This window comes from Nothobranchius furzeri, chromosome 18 (assembly GCF_043380555.1).
Source record: "Nothobranchius furzeri strain GRZ-AD chromosome 18, NfurGRZ-RIMD1, whole genome shotgun sequence".
NCBI lineage: Eukaryota > Metazoa > Chordata > Actinopteri > Cyprinodontiformes > Nothobranchiidae > Nothobranchius > Nothobranchius furzeri.
In genome coordinates, this window is record NC_091758.1 from 26,642,156 (window position 1) to 26,666,917 (window position 24,762).

The following is a 24,762-nucleotide window of genomic DNA, read 5'->3' on the forward strand; positions in this document are numbered from 1 at the left end:
GTAATAGTTTGTCTGCCACTGATTTGGTGTCGTCGCGTGGGCCATGTGCTGCCTCCAGCTGCCGGTTGTCAAATGATAGGATGATCCAGTTTTGTGCCCAAATAAGAGTAAGTGTTCCTAAAGTGACGAATTTAAATCGATACATTTGATGAAAATATATATAATATTTTGTGTAAAGCTCGATGAATCTCTAGAGAAAAAGCAGGTGGAGTCGTGGCTGTATGGGCTGAGAGGGTGGAGAGCATCCTTCCCCGTTGTTCGTTCTGCTGGTGTAACGCGTGCGTAAATGCGCTTGGTTAGGCGGTTTCTTTGGACCGGACCACTGCTTCATTGGACCCTGGATCGGTGCGACACTCCATTGGAAGGTAGCCGAGTCTGTCGGTGGTACAGCCGACACCCGTCCAAGTAAGGCGGGGGTGGGAAAGGGAGAAAAGGGAGGGGGAGTTCCACTCGAAAGGCAGACAATGCGGTTTCACGATGCGTTTATTCCTCTCCACTATCCAAAGCTGCTGCCGCGCAAAAACATGAAGCACCGAAGATGCAGGAAAGGGAATGCGTCGTAAATATTTTCTCTATTGTTTAATTTTAGGTTCGCGTTTAATTAATTTCTTTTCTGCCGTTATTGTGACTGAGAACAAAACCAGAGATGAAATTCCCAATAGAACACCCGACTAAACAAGTCAACTGGGACCCAGAACAAGGTGGGTAAATTATTCCGCCTCACTGAACTGTTTGCTGCCAATTAGGCTTTTTTCCCCTTAATGTTGGAAACAACTGTCGCAGTAACATCTCATCTCACCAAGGTGTGCAACATGCGGCACATCCACATATTGCTTATATTTAAAACATTTTTTACAGAATTATAATGTCTATTTTCCTAGAGAGTCTCTTTTACACCACGTGACTTGCCAAAATCATGTAAACTGACCAAAGAAAGGTGTTTTTGGGAGCTGCAGTTGCGCAAGGCGACACTCATCGAAGTGGAGCTGCAAAAATAATCATGGTAGCAGACATAAACACTGTATAACCGGAAGTAGTTTCAAAAGAAAATTATAAAGGTGTATATAAGGTGCATTAAAATCACATTTAATGTCCATTTAGATATATCAGAGATGTTATTTCAGGGAGGTAATCTTAAAAAAGTCATTGCAGTGGCACCCACACATGTAGTTGGGACCCCACACTAGATCTTTTGGGGTTTTGAGATTATCTCCAGAAATAAATAAACTATAAACTGTTCTTGATTGGGGATTTTTTTTCTATACTTTATGCAAAAGCTAAAATAATAGCCACACAATTATACACTGATTTACTTTAATAGTACAGCACAAGTTGAACTTGCAATTTATTAAAAAAGTTGAAAAGCTAAAAACAGCTATATTTGCTGCTGTGAGTCTCTGCTGTTGTAGTTTTGGATGATAACAAACACTATTATACAAATTATTTACATTTTTACCAGCAAACATAAACTTTACCATCAGTTGCTGTGTTTTATTTTGAAATATTGTAGTTACTGGAAGCTTGTGACTGTAAACAGTCTGATACTTGATGTTAAAGCTCAGCTGGTGAGTTAAATGCCTGCAACCCTCCCAATGAGATAGGGAAACGCTTCTGGAAGTGTTGTTATTGCACAACTAATTTAGAAATAGTAAGAAAAAAAAATAAATGAAAGTGGAACAAACACAAAGAAAACAAGAGCTGAACCTTATCAGACTCAGCATCTCCATCAATCCATTATGCACCATGAGCTCATGTGATTATTTCCTCTACTATAGTTTGATACAGGGGAGTCAGAGCTGGGAGAGCATTAGCGATTATCAGATAACACTTTTTCCACTCAGGTGCATATTTCATTTTCAAAAATCAATGCAGAGCTAAAAGGACTTTACAGTAATGGCATAAAGCCTCAGGAATCTAAAAGGCAGACCTTGTTCTGTTCACTGCGGTGTTGACTTCGACTGCAGATCTTCAACCAAGCAAACTAAAGGAATAAACAACTTTCTTTTATTCACTGAGCTAAAATGATAAACATCTGACTTGTTTACGTTTTGTTCTCATTTATGTGTCCGTCTTGTATTCTGTAAACAACCAGCAGCCTCCCGGAAAGATCGGCACAGTTAATCAAAGTAGCGGTTTGCACATAAGATCACTGCTTTTATTGATCTACTCAGTGATGTGGAGATTAACTGAAAAGATTCATGAGCTCACGATGATGGGGCCCTTCTGTAGGCATCTTTGATTTATCGGAGCTGTTTGTGTGTCATGTGGTGCCATTAAACAAACCGCCTCTTTCAGGGTTGTTTCACGTAAATCCCATTGCTCATTTCTGTTCTTTAAGGTTGCATCCTCTTAGAAAACAAGCTCCGCCCATAGCTTCGAGGCACTGCGAGCACTTAGGGAAGTGTGGGTGTTAAGGGTGAAGGCCAAAAGCTCTGAAAGTCTTATGCAATCGATACATTAAAAGGAATCTAAATTTGGCATCCTCTTTGTAGCATTGCTTCAGGTTTAACATGCAGCAGCGTACACACGTTTTTGTTTAAACCAATCCATTAGGCAAATATATTTCACTCATTCTGTGAGAAAACAAAAATCAGAATCACTCAGCGTGTAGACATTCCTATTTGTTTGATGTCAGTTTAGATTTGTATTATCTGAACAACGCAGATGAATTTTAGAAATGTGGATGAAGCTGTTCTGAAATGGGCTCACATTTGCAGGAGTCACGATTTTCAGGTGACAGTGTCTTGCTACAGCTGCAGCTTGGGTAACAGGCAATTCATCTGATAGCTTTGCATGTCTGCTGTGCAAAAATGCTCTTTGTTATCCTAATGTGGTCAGGAGAAAGCTTTTTAAAGTGTCATAATGGTGAAAATAGGTTTTCAGTAGCTGTAATGCTCTTATGCATGTGTCTGGTGGGTATTAAAGGCATGATATAAGCTTTAGGAAAAAGAGGAGGGGGTCTTTTGTTAATCTGTTAAAATTTCCATGCATTAAATGTGATTGTTTATGGTGTATGTTAGCAAAAATGATTAGATCTGGACTTTTTGTATCTCTAAACACAAGCATATTATCTTTCCCTCATGCAATCGTTTGCAGTTTATGTTTCAAAGGTTAAGGCCAGAATCCAAAACAATTTTTGTGTGATGCGTTTGTTGAAACTCTGCCAAGGTGTTTTTACTTCCAACCCATAGACTTACAAAAAAATAAAATAAATAAAATAAACAAGATTAAGTTTCAGACTTAACACCCCACGACAAAAACATTAATATGTACATCAATCCAGCATTCTTCTCCCTCTTGTTTTCCTCCCCAGTGGCGGTCCAGACACACTTGGTCACACCCAAAAAGATGAAGCCTGGCATGGTGAAGTCGAGCCTTGTCCAAGCGAGCGTGACTACCATGCAAAACCCCATGGGCTACGACCCGAGGACCAACGGCCACTGTGCACTTCCACGCCTCTCCATCTCCTCCCGCTCCGCCAGCATGGTGGCCAGCTTGGATGCCAGCAATGACGGCTCAATTGCAGCGCTCCAGTCAGTGATGAAATGGAAGACGGTGGTGGCGGTGTTCATTGTGGTTGTTTTATATCTCGTCGGTGGAGCACTGGTTTTCAAGGCTCTAGAGCAGCCGTTTGAAAGTGAACAGAAGACCATCATCAGCCAAGATAAGGCTTCCTTCCTGCAGAAACACCCGTGTGTCACGCCTGCTGACCTGGATGAAATCATCCAGGTGAGTACATTAATGAAGAAAATATTTTGAAACTTTAGAGGAACTGAGGCATAGTTTTAATCACTTCATAGACATGTCACAATTTTTCTTGTTTCATTATTGAAGTTGTCATAAAATACTATAAAGTTTAATTAACTTAATCTGCTATCTCTACAATCTCATTTCTATACTGGCATTTGATTAACCAGACATTACAGTCTATAGTCATCGTGCTATTTCTCATTTAATGGCAGCTAATTATCCTATTAAAAGCATACTTTGCAACTTTTTCATATTTTTAAATAATCTTCTTGAGCCAATTACCCTTAACCGGGTCAATGAAATGCCACTCAGATCCGCACCGCCCTCTGTGGCCAGAAAATGACACTTGCAACATCAGAGTGCCGGTCTGGTCTGTTGGACTAAAAAAATTGAGCTTGCATACCTGGTGCTACAGTCTGCTTCCAGCATGTTTTAGATCATGAACACAGCTGATTTGTTTAATTTAGTGAACCGCTCGTGTAGAAACTAATGAAGGCTGAGGAGACATTTCAACAGTTAAATTAAGCTGTTAAAAAGACAAACGCACAGCGAGGAGATAAGTTTCACTTTTGGTTCTACTAAATGGACAATAAGGGTTGGTAAAAGCAAGCCAAAACTGCCTATTCTTTGAGTTTTTATTTTATAAAATTCGATTAAAATAGCAAAATTTCAACTTCATCTTTTTTATACATAAGCAAATGAACTGAGAAATCTGTGCTATAATTTCATATTTTTTTTAAATTTTAGTAACGACATCATCACCAGGCAACATATCAAATAACAATCCCTACTTCTAAATCGCAATCGGAAGGTCGCAGGTTCGAGACCCGCTCAGTCTGTCGCTGTCGTTGTGTCCTTGGGCAAGACACTTAACCCACATTGCCTGCTGGTGGTGGTCGGAGGGACCGGTGGCGCCAGTGCTCGGCAGCCTCGCCTCTGTCAGTGCGCCCCAGGGCAGCTGTGGCTACTTTGTAGCTCACCCTCACCAGTGTGTGAATGTGTGTGTGAATGGGTGAATGACTGATTGTGTTGTAAAGCGCCTTGGGGGGTTCCAGGACTCTAGAAGGCGCTATGTCAAAAATATCAAATACAGGCCATTTAAATTTCTCAATTTTTTAATATTATTTGTGGTCCTAAATGGACATAAAATAGTCAAATGTCTCAGAGCAATACTTAATAGCCTTGAAACATATAATCGTATTCAGTTGGCATTAAAGAATACCATTCATGAAAATAAAAAGATAAAGAACATAAATTTTGCTAATAAAATAAATTTTTATAGCTTAAAGAATTCCTAAAGACGACTGATTTCAGTGACCTTTTGTTCAATTGCTGCTATAAAGGTCAGCCATCTCCCTTATCTCAATTCTGAGTTCAAAGACTGCCCTCCATTAATATTCATCACATCATACACTTCAGTCAGTAGATCCTTTTGCTGTATAGGTGGTTAAGTAGGTTAGTGCTGGTTGATTATGATTACTTTAGATGTTGTTGTCAGCTTCAGAACAGTCATGCTTAACTCCAACACACAGTCTGTCCTAAATACTATCGAGGAGGCGTTTGTCTACCTGTTGTCTGTTTTTTTCTTTACAAATTCTGTTGCTCTCTTTAGAAATGTGCTATTCCTTCACGTTCTGGGCTATTTTTTATTACTCTGTTGCTCAGTTTACTTTAGCATTTATCACCTCAATATATAAATAAGTGGGTGGCTTCTATCCATCCATTCACCAAATAAAGGACATCCTGCTGCTGTGGAATAACAAACTCATTTTGAACTCAGAAACAGCGTTTTCTGTGAAAAAGTACTCATGTAGACTTGCCGATATGAGTTTACATAAGCAACGACAAGACCATAAACTGACTGTTTATGTGTGTGTGTGTGTGTGTGTGTGTGTGTGGGGGGGGGGGGGGGGGGTCTTATACATAATTTTGTATACTTATTGTAAAAACTACAGCCTAGAGGCTCTTTTATGCAATGTCAGGAATGCAGAACTGTGAAGTACACAGGTGGCAGTAAAACAAAAAAACTAATATTGTTTTTCACCTTGTCAGTCATTTTCATTCCTACTCCGTGCCACAGGGTTCTGTTTTAGGACCCTCATTGATTCTGTTATACCTGCTTCCTCTTCAGCACACTTTGAGTACCTTTAAGGACATTTCAGGTGTATTTCTCTTTTAAGCCCAGTGATGATAAAGAGCAGATTTTCTGACTCATTAAAGTTTATACTTTCTGGGAGCTTTCTCCAAATTAATCAAGAAAAAGGGGGAAGTCCTTGATTGTACTCCAGACAAATTCATGTGTGAGATAAATCCTTTTTTCCACAGCCAATGTTAGAAACTCTCCTAAAAAAATAAGATTTCTTATGGAACTATTGATTTTCACGGTCTTCTGTACATTTGTTCTGTGTGTAACTTCATGATTTATTACTTTGTTCTTTTTTTTCTTTACACAGCGTAGAAAAAAATTGTTGTTTATCTTGAAACTGACACGTTTCGGTTAGTGACTCTAGCCTGCATCAGAGCTCACCGGTGTTGGTGGCGTCACTTCCATTTATCTGTTCATTGTATTTTCTGCTTACCAAGCAGCAGAAAGTACAATAAAGAAATCAGCCGTAACAGACCACTGCACAAGAGAAGTTCTTATAATGAACTGGGACAGCACATGGATCACAAACACAGAACAACAAAAATAAAAAAGATGGATTAAAGAAGCAATAAAAATAAGGCGATGTGGACACAAAACCATGAACAGAGATGATTGGATCACGCTTGTTACATTGTCTTGTGTTGGCAGTAGAGAGCGACATTGTCCTCTGCTAGTCGCAGATAAACGCAAGTGACGCCACCAACACCGGCAAGCTCTGATGATGGCAAGAGTCACTAGCCGAAACTTGTCAGTTTCAAGGTAAACAACAATAATTTTTACTGTGCTGTGTAAAAAAGAGCAAAGTCATGGATTATGGTTATCACTATGTTGTGCTATGTACTGTAAATTGTTATTCGTGCATTCCTTTCTTCACAACTCTTCTGCAAGGTTGGTAATCAAGTCTTCATTGTTGCAATTGTCTTTAATTCTGCAGAGTCTAAGGAAATTTTGCAACATCCAAACTTTAAATAATAAGACATTTTTGTTCAAATGTCTTCGATGAAAATGTGATAAATACCAATGTAAAATTGTTGAAAACTTTCCCCTAAAAGAGAAAAATTCAATTGAACATAAATCCGACATTTCTTTTGAAACAGCGTTAAACAGAATAATTGAAATAAACAAACCAATAAAACTGAATGTAAAACTGGTTCTACTCCAAGTAGTCACAGTGCTGGTTGGTATCAGGGTGAGTACTACACTGAACACAAAGCTAAAGACAGAGATGTCTCCTTAGCTTTCTTTGTTGTTTTAAGTTATTTTAGTCACTATTGTGGGGGCTTCTTTCAGTGATTCTTAAAGATCAAGTTCTTTATTAGAGACCCACATCAAAGCAAACATAACATTATGTTTTGTTTGTTTTTTAGCTAAACATTAGCATGCTGTTTTTGCACTGCTTCACATTTGATCAGCACAACTTGGGATTTTTTTCATCACCAAGCACACTCAACTAGAAAACAAGCAGGTCTACTAATAAAAAGACTATTTCCATCATAATGCAACTTAACTGTGCATTTTACCGTGCCTTTTTCACATTGTCAATCGTCAGCAATAACGTGGCGAATGGCTATGATTCATGCTGCGTCCTGGCGCTGCACCCAGAATTATGGGTCGAGATTTAGGGTCACTACATCATGCTGACATGTACAAGTGGAAATTGGAATTGGAAAATGATTTGAGACGTGCCAATGTGGAACCGACTGTACAGAAAGCTTGATTTGTGTCAGAGTGCAGAACTAGTACACATGGCAACAGAAGTCAGTCAGATATTTGGAAAGAAGGTAAAAATTAAATCTAAAAAATCTGAGTTAGAAACATCTAATAGTTGAAATCCTCAGAGCATTTGAGCAAAATAAACACAGTTTCCTGTTTATTGTTTGCAGTAAAGATAAAAGTTAGGTTAGTGCCGCAGTGGGCTCTTTTCATTCCCTACTGGGACAGCAGTAGCTCAGGAGGTAGAGCAGGTTGTCCCGTAATCGGAAGGTTGCAGGTTTGATCCCGGTGTCGGTACAGTATCTGCTTGGGTGCAAGATCGGCTCGGGGTCCTTCAACTGCCGATGACGTCAAAGTACGGCAAACCCACTCGGACAAAATACACTACACATCTATACTGTTGGAAAGAATTTAGCAGTTTCGTTATTAAAATAATGTTTCTTAAGACGTAAGTTTGTGTTTATATTTGTAAAATAAAACACTATATTTGATTCATGTTGAACTCCTCTTTGAGCACATCCCTTGAAGGATCATATGGTATTAGCAACACCTGTGAAATTGTATTTGCAGGAAAGAAGTGTGTCCCGTTTATTGAAGTATTTGTGTTGAGTTTTTGACGTCTTGTCCATGCGTAGTTCATTTACGCTCATAGCTGCTAGCCAAAGCTCTGGAGTTAAAAGTTTTCTGGCTTTACTAAAATACCTGTCTGTACTTATTTGATTGATGGTAGTTTTACTTCTATTAGACTCCAAATGTAATCATTTGGCACGTTTCTAATTCATAATTTGTAATAATGTAATCGGCGATATTAGCATTAGCATTCCTATGGGTTTTTCCATGTATATTAGCATTGCGCTAACCACTCGCTGCCAAATTGCAGCCTTTGCCATTACAAAATCTCCTTTTGTCACATCGCAATTTAATTGCACATGCAGTTAATCGTTCAGCCCTAATATACTTGCAGCTCTATGCTAAAAGTGTATTTTCAAAGAGGTAATGATGGATTTCTTTGTAAAAGTTGTCCATCTTTCCAATAGAAAAAATTTGCCTGGACCAACGTCACGTGATAACAACGTTACGTGATTACGTAATTCCGTAAGGTTCATGTTCAGCCAATCAACTACTTAGACGTCATCGGCAGTCGACGGACCCGAGCCGATCTTGCACCCGAGCAGATCTTGTACCGACACCGGCTCTGACCAGACACTTAACAAGACAAGACACTTAACCCGCCTTGCCTGCTGGTGGTGGTCAGAGGGACCAGGGCGCCAGTGTTCGACAGGACTTGCCTCAGTGAGTGCGTCCCAGGGCAGCTGTGGCTACACTGTAGCTCATCATCCCCACGAGCGTGTGTATGAGTGAATGACTGATTGTGTTGTGAAGTGCCTTGGGGGGTTGTAGAACCCTAAGAAGGTGCTATACAAATACAGGCCGTTGTGTAGAATGACCACAAACATAAAAAGACCCAGACACCTGGTGTGCTTCTCTTTCTACTAGAACAGGGGTGGGCAATTATTTTTTCCACGGGGCCACATGAGAAACAGAAAATATTGTGGAGGGCCAGGCCAAAAGGCTGAAGTCAATTATGCATAATATTAATGGTATTTATTTATAAAAAGCAGTAAATACCATTGTTTTTTCAAGCTGGTAAGAGTAGACTATATGTTATAAATGAGCAAAAAGGAAAAAGTGAGGCTGGCTTACAAAAATGTGATTTATTCAAATTTCCCAAGGCAATGGTAAACAAAGTGTGCACATTTGGTTTTTGTTAAACATTTGTGACTTATATTAGTTAACAGTTTCAGTCACATTCACTCCAAAACACATTCTGAGTTTCAAATATTGTTGGAAAGAGGTTCTTAGCATTCGACAGACACACAGTATTGTCTGTAAAATAAAATCACTGAACTGTGATCTTGAGAAAGAGGTTTTTAAAACAAGTGTCCCAGTTCACTGCTAGTTGCCTACATTTGTGGTCCAAACACCTTATTTTGTGTTTTTAAGCGATTTTTTTTCTTATTCAATGAGAGAAATCTAGTCTCTGCTGGGCTTTAACGAGTGCATCAAAGTCAGGTTGAATGTCTGAGGTGGAGATGCGAAGCACAGCTGACAAATGATCATCAGTGAGAGAGGATCTTTACCTGGATTTTGTAAACTTCATCATTGAAAATGTTTGTTCACAAATGTAGGTAGAGCCGAAGAGAACCAACATCTTCTGAGCACGTCTCCTCAGGTTTGGAAAGTTCTCCTCCTTAAGAGAAGAGTAGAAATCCAGCAGAGATCCTGACTTAAAGTGCTCTGCCAGTACTGCATCAGACTGCAGGTCAATGAGTTCCAGCTGCACATCACTGGGTGCATTATCCACACTGCAGGTAAAGGGAGAGGACATCATGTGCATTTCATCCTCGATTGTTCTGAGATCTTCAAAACGCCTTGAAAACTCACCATGTAATGCTCCTAACATGGATGAGGACCTGCTGAGGTGATCAGCTGATGGTGTGACTTCATTCAGGGTTTGCGTGTGAGTGAGAGTTGCTCTCCAGTTGACTTGAAAGAAACTGCAGCTTTCTCATGAAGGCCTTCACGAGGCTGTGCATTTCATGAACAAAAAGGCCCTTGCCTTGCAGTCTGGTGTTCAGTTCATTCATCAGTGCAGTCACATCAACAGCAAATGCAAAATCTGCCATCCAATCCTCATCTGAGAGCTCTGGAATGTCTTTGCCTTTCCTCTCGCAAAACTCTCGAATCTCTGCTTTCAACTCCCAAACCCTCTTCAGCACTTTCCCCAGGCTGAGCCATCTGACAGCTGTGTGGAGTCCTCCAAAAGAGCTACAAACTGTCTGTGATTCATCGCCCGCGCCCTGATGAAGTTTATTATTTTAGTACCAACATCAGTAACATGGTTTATTTTTAGCACTGACTTGCACAACACATGTTTGCAGGGACTTTTTCTAATTATCCAAACCTCCGGTGATCTGCCTTTGAGCATATCCTTTAACCTCACAATGATGTGGCTGTGTGCAGGTGAGTCGTGATGAAACCACAGCAGGTATCTCATGACTACTATACATACCCAAACAGGTGAGAGCTGATACTCGAATCACGAGGACACAATAGAGCAAACCTGGGCATTTTACGGCCCGCGGGCCACCAACACAATGCAAAAACACCAATTTTTGATCTGCATCGATTTCTGTCACTTTATCTTGCCTGCGTTTCAAAAGTCTGACATTTTTCCCCAGAAGATTTGGACAACCGTCTGTTGTGACACCTGACAGTCTCTCCCATTTCAATCCCAGAGTGTCCGTGCACACATTTACCTCTGTAGAAAGATCACTCCCTGTCATTGTCCCTCTCATCGACCGCATTGCTGCCAGCTCCTCTGTGAGCTTGAAGTCCGTTATCCCCGGACAAATACGAGCAGCTGGGCTGTGTCGCGGACATCACAGCTCTCGTCTAATGAGAAAAAGTCAAAACTTGCCACTTCACGTTGCAGCTGAAGCTCCAGGTTCCCCGCAATGTCCTCGATCCTCCTGGTCACGGTTCGCCTGGACAGCAGGATTTGCTCAAATGCGCCTTTTCTTCAGGGCATATTAGTGCGGCAGAGTCCACCATGCACTCTTTGACAAACTCTCCCTCCGAAAACAGCTTGCTGTTTTTAGCTATTTTGTGGGATATCACAAAGCTGGTCCTGGTTGCTGCATCCCTGGATGTGTGAAGCTTAGTAAAACAGCCTTGCTGCTTTTGCAACTTTGCTAGCAAATCTTCGGATCTCCGTGCCCTCTCAGCATCAGACAAGTTCTTGTATTTTTCCGAGTGTTTCTTGTAATGCTGACTCAAACTGTAGTCCTTAAACACGGCAATCTCCTCCCCGCAAACCAAACACACGGCTTTACCTCCGACTTCAGTAAAAAAAATACTTAGCAGTCCAATTTTTGTTGAAAATCCTGCATTTGGCATCTTTCTTTTTTTTTTTCTTGTGCATGAGCGGACATTTCTGGGGGCTACAATCACCATGTCAACCACGGGCACTTGTTGCTATACGTATTGCGTCATTGTGCACATAAAAAACAACTTCAAAATAAAAGCAATGCAGCCTTAGCCCATGCATGAGGTAAAATGAGAAAATACATTTATTTTGTAATTTCCAATTAACCTTACACGGGCCGGTCAAAGTCAACCAAAGGGCCGTATGTGGCCCGCGGGCCGTAAAATGCCCAGGTTTGTACTAGAATAACCCCATTAAATTTCAACATTATCAGCCCTGCTGAACAGAATATCGCCTTTCGTTTTCTCTCCTCCATGCTCACCTGTGTTGTTTTTTTTGCCTTGTTTTTTTTTCAAGTAGCATCTTTTCCAATCTTCCTTCTGGAATGCTCCACCTCTCAGCCACTAAAGCAGAAGTTTTAAAAAAATCAATACCGGTACTTCCCAAGGAGAAGCGTGGAAATCTAAACCTTTAGCATGGTGTGCCTGGGGTCCAGAGGAAATCAATTATTCATCACACGGACCAGCAGTCTCATACCTCCTGGTGCTCAATGCAGACGAGCCAGCAGCAGAAGCCGAGAACATCTCCTGGGAAAATGATCAGATCACGACATGCCGTAAGACAATAACAGTGATTATATTACGCGATGAAAAAAACTTTCAACAAAAATTCTTAGCAAGCATCAAAGCATTTTGCAGCTCCAACTGTTGCAAGTGACAGTTTTTTCCCCTCGTTTCAAGAAAAGGCCTTTAGAACAGGCTGCTTCGCAGGCACTCCATCAAAGGTCTCCCTGATTCCTCTAACAGTTTACATTATCGCTCCGTTCGTGCTCAAGTCACCCTGCCAGAGAGGGGACACAGCAGTGGTGACTCACTGCTGTCAAATTGTTTAGGTGGAGGAGTTGACAGAAAAATGGCAACCTTGTGGAGTGTGTGTGTTTGAGAGATGACAGAAGGAGACAATGTATTAGTGTCGTCTCTTGTTGAGGTTTGCCCCTCAGCGTGTGTTGACATAATGTGTGTGAGTGCGTGTCCGTGCATATCTGTTGACCTGCTCCCGTCTGCTCCGGTGTCTGCGTTGCCTGCACACCCACCGTGTGCCCACAGAGGCAGCGGCCCTAATTGGCTTTCCTGGTGCAGGGTTTGATGACTCACGTTGTGGCATGATGTGAAGCCATGCTGTTTCTGGAAACAGTTAATCCTCATTTAATGATGAGTCACTGGGCTACAAATACATTTATGCTTTCACTTCAAAAAGTAAGGATGTTGCAAGACTTTTCATGGTTTCTAAAGAATAAGAAGTCTTTGATGTCCATGCAAGAGAGAGAAAAAAAACTATTCTTCATTCATTTGGGGCAGTAAGGGTTATTGTATTTGGTTTTTTGGCTTTTTTCAGCTAATTTCTGTAATGTTTCTTTAACGTATAGGGACTAAAATGTTTGCCTTCAAATGGTTAAAGGGTACATTAATGTTTTGGTGATTTTGAAGTGTTTTTCTGTGTAAAAGTCGTAAATAGTTACACTTACTCATTACATTCTTGGTTTTTAAAACCTTTTTAATCTTTAATTTAAATTCTAAAAACGTTTCTGGTTTAGACTGCACCAGTGACCAAATATGGTTGCTTGCCCTAATGCAGCCTGTTAAAGCTTTACATGGTTCTGTATGAAATTATTTGGTTTTATAATCATAAATGTCACCAGCAACAGTGATATTTTTTCATGGCGGCGTTGGCAGTTGAGCTAAGTGCCCGGCCTGTAAGCAGAGGGCTGCAGGTTTGCTTCCTATCTTTTGCAGTTTTTTTGTCCTTGGGCAAGACACGTCACCTGCTTTAGTACGCCCCAGGTCTGCTGCAGCTACTGTTTTGCTTATCATCACCAGTGTGCGAATGTGTGTACATGGATGAATGACTGTGTTGTAAAGTGCCTTGGGGGGTTGTGGAACCCTAAGGTGTCACATAAATATAGACAAATTTACCATTTACCTTCCAGTACATGCGGGGGTCAGGTCTGGAAGGAATGTTTTCGTGTTCATCCCCCGAAAAATCTTCATTAGAAAGCATGAGATAATTTTTGCAATAATTTCTGTGAATTTTAGAAAACTGGAGCTGCTTTTAGATGGAAGCAATCTGATTTAAAGTTGGGTCTATTTGAACCAAGCTAAAATTGGCCTTTCTGAATAGATCATGTTCGTGCAAACCCTATTTTCTAAAAGTAAAAGCCCCTCTGTCAATTACAAATTAAATATTTATTGTATAAAGAATTAAGACATTCTTACAGAACTAGAGTCTTGAATGCACAGACGTGTCTTTTTCTCTGCTGCTGTTTAAATCCACTCTTAGGAAAAAACAATCCACAGAACTTTGTAAATACCACTAAAATAGAAAAGTTATGTCAAAATATTCATAAAATAATGCTGCAAGAACTGTTATGCTTTAGGAGATGTAAACTGTTTCAAGATGGGACTACTCCACTTTAGTGTTGGAAGTGCTCAAACTAGCCATTAGCTCATGAAAAACTGAGGCCATTTAGGAAGCTATCTGCTGCTGGTTAAGATAGTAATTATTTATAAATGTAACACAGAAGCACACTTCAAAAACAACAAAAAAATTAAATTCTTAGAAAAAGGCACATGTTTGCTCCTGTACACCTTTATGCAAATCTTATAAAATGCTACATTTTCCCCCAAAATAGTACATTTCTTGACACTAACTCTTTCTATAAAATGATCCAAAAAAAGTGACTCAATTCTAATTATTGTGGTCCCCGATCTTCTCTGAAGGTATTCGAGTGTCCAAGGTGGTTTCAAGCTATAGATTTTGTTAATGGTAAAACATGTTGCAGAGGAGAGTTTTTGGCACTGTCTCAAAACACAGTTGGCTGGATAAGAGAGGGAGGCACCATGCTGACTGGATCATTGCTGCCGCTTGCTATGGGGTAGAGCATCACGCTGAGTGGAGGAAAATCTGCAGTGACTGTCTGCTCTCTAATGATCCTGCGGTAGGGTATGTGAAAACACACTTGCTGGTGGCGACTGTGTTTCTGCAGCATTGTCCACGTGCAGAATCTGTCGTAAACAGAAGAGAACACGACAGGTGAAACAAAACTGCAATGTGTCCTGCCAATTAGCAGGAATAAGTTGCAAGGATATGCTTGGCTCCAAATCTGCATGTGCAAAAGATTCATTTTTTTTCACTTATCACATTCCGCATGTGCTCAGCTGTTGGGAATTATGTGACAAAAATAGATTTCCTGATAAAACATTCAAATGCATTGAGCTGCTATTTATAGCTCTCTCTAGACCCCAGAATCAGATTACTTGTGGTTTAATCCCAACAATATTTCCCTCATAAGGTATGCATGTGTGTGCAGATAAAGCCTTTACAGTATTGTTACTGTAACCGACTCATTCTATAATCAAATTCATCTAATTAGATGAGCTGACTTACAGTCACAAGATTGAGATGTGCCGTAATATGCGTTAAGGTTCTGCTTTCAAATGTGTGTCACAGGAGTTAATGCATATTTTATGATATAGACTGAAAGCATGGACAGATTGAGAGCTTGCTCTGAATGGAGGCTGCAGCCAAATATAAGACTTTCCAGAAACATTGATAAAAACTAAGGGGCTAGTTCATATATGGGCTTTCTCCCAGTTGGCTCTTTTCTTTGTTAAAAAGAAAAAACACAAATTTAGTCTGGAGGTGAACTTACACTGATTAAAGATGGGGGGAAAAATCAAACTTTGTCCACAAATTCGTTAGAAAACTGAAATTACAAAGAACACAAGATAGCAGATTGGCTTTTTATGGCAGCTTAATAGAGAACAGAAGGAGATCAGTGAGAATGATGATGCAGTAAATGTTTTCCTGACTCTTAACAAGATGGGAGAAAATTAGAAGAAATAAGTTGTCTCTGGTTCGTTTAACCAGTGGTGTTATCAACATATTGGGCTTTCTTTCTTTCTTTCTTTCTTTCTTTCTTTCTTTCTTTCCTTCTTTCTTTCTTTCTTTCTTTCTTGAACATGCATGCAAATCAATAGACAACCCAAAGCATTCAAAAAGTATCCAAAAAGAAACCCACACACACACACACACACACATATATATATATATATATATATATATATATATATATATATATATATATATATATATATATATATATATATATATATATGTATATCATGTTCAATGGGAAGGGAACGAAGCTCTGGTAGCTTATATAATCCCCCCCAAATCAAATTTCAAGAAAGATAAAACAAAAAATATATATATTTTCCCTACACTGAGTGTCATTGCCATTTTCCTATAACATGTTTTATCCTCAATCACACAAACAAAATTTACATTTTCTCATGTCCCCCCCCCCCCCCCCCCCCCCCGCCATGTTCACAGCTCCCAGTTCACCAACAATAGACAATTACAATCAAATGCAACACCCTTACAACTTTTCCTCCTCCTCCATGTAATTGATTAGTATAATTTTTTATACTTCTCTTTAAACTTATGCAATGAGGGACTTTGCTTTAGATCCTCACCTAGCTTATTCCAAACTCTTACACCCGTAACAGAAATACAAAATGACTTTATTGTTGTTCTAAAATATGTATGCCTAAAGTTAAGTTTGTATCTGAAATTATATACGTTATCTGGTTTTATAAATAACATTAATAATTTGTTTGGTAATAATTTCCTATGCACTTTAAACATGAATGTCGCTGTATATAGCTGAATTTAATCTTTAAATTTTAGTATTTTAGAATATATAAATAACGGATTAGTGTGTTCTCTAAATCTAACATTGTGAACGACTCTCAGGGCTCTTTTCTGTATGATAGACAAGGGTACAATAGATGTTTTATAAGTGTTACCCCATACCTCTACACAGTAAATAAGATAGGGATAAATCAATGAATAATAAAGGACATGGAGTGATTTATAATCCAAGTACTGCCGAGCTTTATTCATAATGTAGATGCTTCTCGCAACCTTATTATATACATGTTTAATTTGTGGTTTCCAACTTAATTTATTATCAATTACTATTCCAAGGAACTTATGTTCTGTTACTTGCTCAATTTCACATCCGTTTGCAGCTTAACCTCAGTTTTATTAGCCATACCAAACAACATACATTTTGTTTTTGCTATATTTAATGTAAGCTTATTTTCAATAAACCACTCTTTAATGACACACATTTCAATTTGGACCATCCTTTCTAACTCGCTAATATTATCTCCTGCACAGAAAATAGTGGTATCATCGGCAAACAAAACAAATGTCAGTGTATTTGTTACATTACTCAAATCATTAATATATAATAAAAATAATTTTGGACCCAACACAGACCCCTGTGGTACTCCACAAACAATGTCCAACCATGTAGATGAACATTCTCCAAATTTCACAAACTGTCTCCTCTGTTGTAGATAGCTTGTCAACCAGCTCAACACTACACCCCTAATCCCATACCTCTCTACCTTTTAAAGTAACATTTTATGATTAACTGTATCAAAAGCCTTTTTTAAATCAATAAATATCCCTAGAACATGTTTCTTCTGATCAATTGACGCTGTAATTTTTTTCCACAGAATGCACCAGAGCTAGTGATGTTGAACTATTCAGTCTAAATCCATACTGACAGTCTGAAATTATCTTGTATTTATCCCAAAATATTTCGAGTCGATTATTAAACAATTTTTCAAGAATCTTGGAAAATTGTGGAAGCAATGAAATTGGCCTATAGTTCGTAAATTGATGCTTATCCCCAGTTTTATATATTGGTATAACTTTTGCAACTTTCATTAATTTTGGGAATACACCTGATTGAAAAGACAAATTGCAAATATACAGGTGCTGGCCAGTAAATTAGAATATCATCAAAAGGTTGAAAATATTTCAGTAATTCCATTCAAAACGTGAAACTTGTACATTATATTCATGCAATGCACACAGACCAATGTATTTCCGATGTTTATTACGTTTAATTTTGATATTTATAGGTGACAACCAATGAAAACATCAAATCTGGTATCTCAGAAAATTAGAATATTCTAAAGGCCAATGAAAAAATGTTTGTTTCTCTAATGTTGGCCAACTGAAAAGAATGAACATGAAAAGAATGTGCATGTATAGCACTCAATACTTAGTCGGGAATCCTTTTGCCTCAATAACTGCAGTAATGCGGCGTGGCATGGACTCGATCAGTCTGTGGCACTGCTCAGGTGTTATGAGAGCCCAGGTTGCTCTGATAGTCGTCTTCAGCTCCTCTGCATTGTTGGGTCTAGCGTATTGCATCCTCCGCTTCACAATACCCCATAGATTTTCTATGGGGTTAAGGTCAGGCGAGTTTGCTGGCCAATCAAGGACAGGGATACCATGGTCCTTGAACCAGGTGCTGGTGGTTTTGGCACTGTGTGCAGGTGCCAAGTCCTGTTGAAAGGTGAAGTCTGCATCCCCATAAAGTTGGTCAGCAGCAGGAAGCATGAAGTGCTCTAAAACTTCCTGGTAGACGGCTGCATTGACCCTGGACCTCAGGAAACAGAGTGGGCCAACACCGGCAGATGACATGGCACCCCACACCATCAATGACGGTGGAAACTTTACACTGGACCTCATGCAACGTGGATTCTGTGCTTCTCCGCTCTTCCTCCAGACTCTGGGTCCTTGATTTCCAAAGGAAATGCAGAACTTGCTTTCATCAGAAAACATAACTTTGGACCACTCAGCATCAGTCCAGTCCTTTTTGTCCTTGGCCCAGGCGAGACGCTTCTTGCGCTGTTTCTTGTTCAAGAGTGGTTTGACACACGGAATGCAACACCTGAATCCCATGTCTTTCATGAGTCTCCTCGTGGTGGTTCTTGAAGCGCTGACTCCAGCTGCAGTCCACTCTTTGTGGATCTCCCCCACATTTTTGAATGGGTTTGTCGTCACAATTCTCTGCAGGGTGCGGTTATCCCTAGAGCTTGTACACTATTTTCTACCACATTTTTTCCGTCCCTTCGCCTGTCTGTTAATGTGCTTGGACACAGAGCTCTGCGAACAGCCAGCTTCTTTAGCAATCACCTTTTGTGTCTTGCCCTCCTTGTGCAAGGTGTCAATGATTGTCTTTTGGACAGCTGTTAAGTCAGAAGTCTTCCCCATGATTGTGGGGCCTTCAAAACAAGACTGAGGGACCTTTTAAAGGCCTTTGCAGGTGTTTTGAGTAAATCAGCTGATTAGAGTGGCAGCAGGTGTCTTCTATATTCAGCCTTTTCAGAATATTCTAATTTTTTGAGATACCAAATTTGGAGTTTTCATTAGTTGTCACTTATGAATATGAAATTTAAATGTAATAAACATTGGAAATACATTGGTCTGTGTGCATTGCATGAATATAATGTACAAGTTTCACGTTTTGAATGGAATTACTGAAATATTTTCAACCTTTTGATGATATTCTAATTTACTGGCCAGCACCTGTATGCAAGTGGTTTTGAAATTCCTTCTATCACCTTTTTTACCGTCATCATGTCAATGCCATGACTGTCAGTTGATGTTTTACCTTTACCTTTACCTGTGCAAAGACACAGCAAATCCTTGCATGGTAAACCTAAAGGGTATTAAATATGTGTTGTTCTTTTTCCCCATTCATTATTGGACATACATTGGAAAAAAAACCCTGTCATTTTAACTCATTCACTGCCAGCCATTTCTTGATCACTAACGGCCTTCGCTGCCAGCGTTTCTCACCGTTTTTACTGTTTTTTAAGAGTCACAGAACGTTGCGCGCTAGCATGATGTCGATGCCAAAACAACCTAAACAAAGAGGAGACTCACCTCTTACATCAAGAAGAAGCCGTGTGTTTCGAGCGTTATCCGTTCTTACATAATCCGTTGTCGAATTGTGATCGGCAGACGCTTCTCCGGTTCGCGCCTCACTTTTTTTACAGGAATGGCCCAAAACGATCTCCAAACACATGGATGGTCTGCTTCCTGATCATGTGATCTGTGACGTATGCGGATGAAGATCAGCTTCAGGGCTGAGATGTTTGTTCTCAGCGCGGGGGCTCGTTCCAATGGTCAGACAGTAAAAAAAATGCAAATGACGACTTTAGTCGTCATTGGCAGTGAACGGTTGGATCTAAAATGACGACTTTAGTCGTCAATGGCAATGAATGAGTTAAAGAGGATATATTCTGCGAAACTCGCCTCTTGTGCTGTCATGTGGGTCTCTTATGTCTCTATAAACTCTGAATGAGAAAAGTCCATCCATCTATTTTCTGTCAGTGTTTCATTTTAGGATTTATGTACCAGAAACAAGCCATATTAAAAAGACCAGAACCACCTCTCATGTGCAAGAGAGAGCTGCTGCTGGAGGATCAGTGGCTCTACTCTGAGCCCCTCCCAGAGCTTCTCAGCTTATAGTAGCCTGACCGTGGGATAGGTGTCTGCTTAGAAACACAATTTGACCCATTCATATTCACACCTCAAGTCTACTTGTTCAGTGATGCTGAAGCCTTAAAATATGTCCAAAATAAATGAAATGTTTCCATTTTTAAGAAGTGACCTTAAAAAAATCAATGCCAACCAATCTTCCCAGGTGTTATGTAATCCATGTCAAAGGTTACACCTGAATGCATGACAGATGATGCACAAACACAAAGCATGGACGAGAGGAGCTGGCCCTTCTGTTTGTCCCATCGGGACTTTTGTTTGTAAAATCAAAGCAGACACGTGTTTGTTGTGTTAATGTCAGCTGAGGTGGAGTAGAAACAGAAGCTCAAACCCATGTTAATTGGATTTCAGAGGAAGTGAGGCAGCCAAGTGCTTTGAAATGTTTGAACTGCGGCTCTTTTTTTTTCCCCTCTGAAATTTGAGCTTGTAATGTTTAGGTGATGGCTTCGATTTTAAGTTTCTGTGCTTTGATTATACTAAAGTACGTCTTTTCTTCTTCTCAGCGTGCCATAGAGTCCCTGAATCGAGGAGTGAGGCCTGTTGGAGACACAAACTCCAGTTACTGGGACATGAGCAGTTCCTTCTTCTTCGCTGGAACTGTCATCACAACCATCGGTAAAATGTTTGGACTTTAGCTCTGCTTCTAAAGCTAGTACAATTATGCAAAGCATAATAAAATGTATGCATTTCATCAAATGTTTGTGTTCCTGACTTCTTCATTGTATCTAATTGTATCAGCAGGTTACCATAGCGTCATTATTAATTTAATTGTCTTTAAGGGGAACCTAATTATAGTCTCTGTTGGAGCCTTTCCATGCACTAAAAGCTATTACATAAGAGCCTCAATTGATTTTTTTGCTTAATGAGGTCCTGATTGACATTATCTTCCCATCATTTTACTCTCTATTTCCTCTTTGGAGTTTTGTTTTTTGGTTCATTCTTTTATTTTCTTCATTTCTACATTGTTTCCACAGGTTATGGAAACATAGCTCCAAGCACAGAAGGCGGGAAAATCTTTTGCATTCTTTATGCCATATTTGGCATCCCTCTCTTTGGCTTCCTGTTGGCGGGCGTTGGAGACCAGCTGGGGACCATCTTTGTGAAAAGCATTTTGCGAGTTGAGAAGATATTCAGGGTGAGTTAGAAGCCCTAGATAGCGTTATTTTGTTTCTGTTTATGTGCTGTGGAGGTTTTGAGGTTCACGTGCTGTTGAATGAGTGTGACAATACACTGTAAAACATTCTGGATGGAAATATTGTAACAATATTCACACTAAAGAAACAGCTCAATTTTTTAAAAATTGTGTATTATTAATGTTCTTTTCTCAGCAAAAACACAAACAGATCAGCCAAACGAAGATAAGAGTGACATCCATCATCCTGTTCATCCTGGCTGGCTGCATCGTCTTCGTCACCATCCCTGCTGTCATCTTCAAATACATCGAGAGCTGGACCACACTGGATGCCATTTACTTTGTTGTGATCACCCTCACCACTGTGGGAATAGGAGATTATGTGGCAGGTAGCTATTTCTATCAAAAACATTTCAATCTCTGTTTTGTTTGGATTGCCTGATTCAGAAGGTATATGTCTTCTTCTAACAGGTGACAGTCGGAGTATCGAGTATATGAGCTGGTACAAGCCAATGGTTTGGTTCTGGATCCTAGTCGGTTTGGCATACTTTGCTGCTGTCCTCAGCATGATTGGAGACTGGTTTCGAGTGCTATCAAAAAAGACCAAAGAAGAGGTGGGGTGTGATTACATTACCAAGTGTTACATTAGAAGTGTAGGAGGGCTTCTGTCCTATCAGTTTTTTTTAAATAGTCAAAAACTTGTGATTTTATGCAGTTTTTCAGGGGTAGTTTTGCCTTCCAACTGGTATTCTTACTTTTCGTCTCTCTTTGAAAGTCTGCTGAGCTTGTTCCCCTAGGAGAATACCTTAGGGCAGACCCATAACTTGCTGGAGGTACTGTGATATATCCTCTAATCTGTAAATGCCTTGGGATTGCTCAGGACGAAATTGTGTTGCTGAAGAGAAAGCAATGAAAATGGATAAATGACTGATATTCTTTTGCAGAAACTGGCAAAATCAGACAGTCAAGAAGAAAATATACCAAAAAATTGGACAATTCACAGTCTCTAATGGGATTTGAATTTGGTACAGCAGTCAACTGTATTGGGACTCTTTACAGTGGAAAATAGTAAATATTTGGCTGATATACTGTTATCTCCTTATCATTTATTTGTTGTTTTAGGTTGGGGAGATTAAAGCTCATGCAGCTGAGTGGAAAGCCAATGTTCGAGCGGAGTTCCGCGAAACACGGAGACGTCTAAGTGTCGAGATCCATGACAAACTCCAGCGAGCCGCCACCATCCGCAGCATGGAACGCCGTCAGCTGGGCCTCGAGCAGAGAGCTCATTCTCTTGACATACTATCACCAGAGAAACGGGCCATGTTTGCTAGTCTGGATGCTGGCCGTTTCAAGACTTCGTCTCAGGAGAGCATCGACACGAAACTAAACAACCTAAGGCTGAAGGGTGCTTGTGAGCCTTACGACCAACAAAGCAGTGAACAGCAACCACAGACAGCGTCTTCTTCGGAGGAGAATCTCTTCAACCTACGCTTCGGATCTCTCACCAAGCTGGCCAGGCGCAACAAGAACCGTGAGCTGCGCAGGAACATTCCCGAAGACGCCCGGCTGTCAATTGCGGGCATCAGCAATGGCGGGGCTATTCTAGGTGTGGAGAGGATGGAGGAAGAGGATGGGGAACCCGTTGAAGACAACAAAGAACAGAAAGAAGAAAACATCAGTCTGACAAACCTGTCACAGTATGCAATGGAGCGCACCAAGCTGAACGGGTTAACACCAACACAAGCCAAGGACAAAGAGAACGATCCGGCATCAAATGCATGAACATTTCAGCTGCTGACTGTAGAGACAGACTGAATGATTCTCAGACTGAGTCATTGGAGTGCACAGTCCTTTTGAGATGTCAAGAAATGTGCCTTTTTCTGTTTCCTGTGCTTAGGCTGGAACCGCTCCCAGGACATTCAGTCATCGTGCCATAGCAATGGAAAGAAAAAATCATGTTGCCAAAAAATGAATAAAATTAAACATACAGAAGAGCCTGTTGTTTGATTACCTCATTGCATAATGTTGCTGTAAACTGGGCTACCTGTACTGTACATCGAAGCTGTCACTCTCAGCTCTGTTGTCTTTCAGCCCTCGAGGTTCTTTTGAGACTTGGGCAATGGCCATCTGTTCACGCTGAACCTTTTTTATTTTTCCTCACAATGTCGGCACAACAGCCCGAGAGCTGGACTCATGTCGTTCATCTTCAGAGACATTATAGATCATTTTGTCATCTCATCCTGTGGTGGCTGTTTGCAGCCCATCGTCATCTGGTACTAAGGGACTTTAATGACTGCAGGGTGGAAGGTTTTGTTTTTGCTGGATCAATAAACAATGCTAGTAGTTACCTAGAAGACATGTACAAGTATTCTTACATTGTATGTGGCTTTGCATATGTAGCCTGACAGAAAGAAAACTACTGCATATTAAGATCTTATGAGAAAACAAGCTATACACATTGCATGGTTATTAAAACAATACAACCATAGCAGCAAACAAACGTAAATTAACTTTAAAAAGTCACTGCTTCAACAATGACTCCTTTATATATATATATATATAAAAAGAAATGTTTGGCTTTCACTCCTAGTTTTGCTCATTCACAGTAAAGCAAATGTGTATATGTAATGATTAATTGTGAATCAACACTAGCATACAAACAGTACCAGCAAATTAAAGCTGTAATGCTGTAAACATTAAAACCTTTTGTTTTCGGTCAAATCACAAACTGTCAATTTGAGTTCAGAACGTGATGCTGTTAATTTTATACTCACTAAGCATGTTTCATCTGTTGTTTTTCTATCAGACAACCACCTGTGTTTTATGTATTTTCCATTAAACTCTTAAATACAAATGAAATAAGTCTTGTTTTATTTATTGTGTAGGGAAATTACTTGGCATAATCTAAAAGTTAGATACAGCGGTGGCATATTAGAATAGAATAAATTAGAAAAGACTATTAATCTCACAGTGGGTCAATTCACTTGCTACAGCAGCACGTACACTTAGAGAAAAGGAAGAAGAAGAAGATAATAATATTACAGGTAAAAACACAAACCACTAAAAACAATGAATAAAGGAAAACTTGGGCTTCCAGAACTATGCAGCATAACACAGACATATGAATGTACATCCGGTGTTGCACAACTATTAAACACATTAGAATTTGTTTTAAACTTCTTTTGATGGTGTTCAAGGCAATAAATGGGTTGGCCAATGCTTAGTCGGAGGTGTTGCAGCCACATGTTCCTGGTCAGGGACTCCTTTCTGTGAACCAGTTACTGCTCTCTGTTCCCAGAACTTGGCTGAGGACAAAAGGGGACAGGGCATTCACAGTGGAAGGTCCAAGACTGGAACGTCCTTCCCTTAACCATTCGGTTTTCCCCATCAGTAGGGTTGTTTTGAATGAGGTTAAAGACCACAGCTTTACAAGTCACAAGTAAGTCACAATTCTTTCCAGTCAAGTCTTGAGTCAAGTCCATGTCAAAGACGAGTCCAAAGTCAATGATGTAGAAGTCCAAGTTAAGTCCAAGTCATTAAGTTTGAATTTTCAAGTCATGATCAAGTCAAACTTCAAATTAATGACAATAAATTCCAGGA

The 24,762-nt window shown here is 39.9% G+C and overlaps 1 protein-coding gene across 2 annotated transcripts; it reads left to right on the plus strand.

The window, feature by feature from the left end:
• On the plus strand, window positions 1–24,124 carry kcnk10b (potassium channel, subfamily K, member 10b). 2 transcript variants are annotated; one of them, XM_015969828.3, is made up of 7 exons: window positions 1–107; window positions 3,314–3,729; window positions 20,534–20,645; window positions 21,005–21,165; window positions 21,359–21,551; window positions 21,634–21,776; window positions 22,285–24,124. In XM_015969828.3, coding segments are annotated over exons 1-7 (1,686 nt in total). In that variant the 5' UTR covers window positions 1–106; the 3' UTR covers window positions 22,945–24,124. The 2 variants fall into 2 exon arrangements, with proteins under 2 accessions (XP_015825314.3, XP_015825313.3); XM_015969827.3 differs by lacking the exon at window positions 1–107 and adding an exon at window positions 180–701.
• The last annotated feature ends 638 nt before the right edge of the window (window positions 24,125–24,762 follow it).

Coding starts and splice junctions, on each gene's coding strand:
- kcnk10b (XM_015969827.3), top strand. CDS start 647: ATGAAATTCCCAATAGAACACCCGACTAAACAAGTCAACTGGGACCCA. Junction 20,646..21,004: donor AACTGTCATCACAACCATCG/GTAAAATGTTTG, acceptor TTGTTTCCACAG/GTTATGGAAACATAGCTCCA. Junction 21,552..21,633: donor AATAGGAGATTATGTGGCAG/GTAGCTATTTCT, acceptor TTCTTCTAACAG/GTGACAGTCGGAGTATCGAG.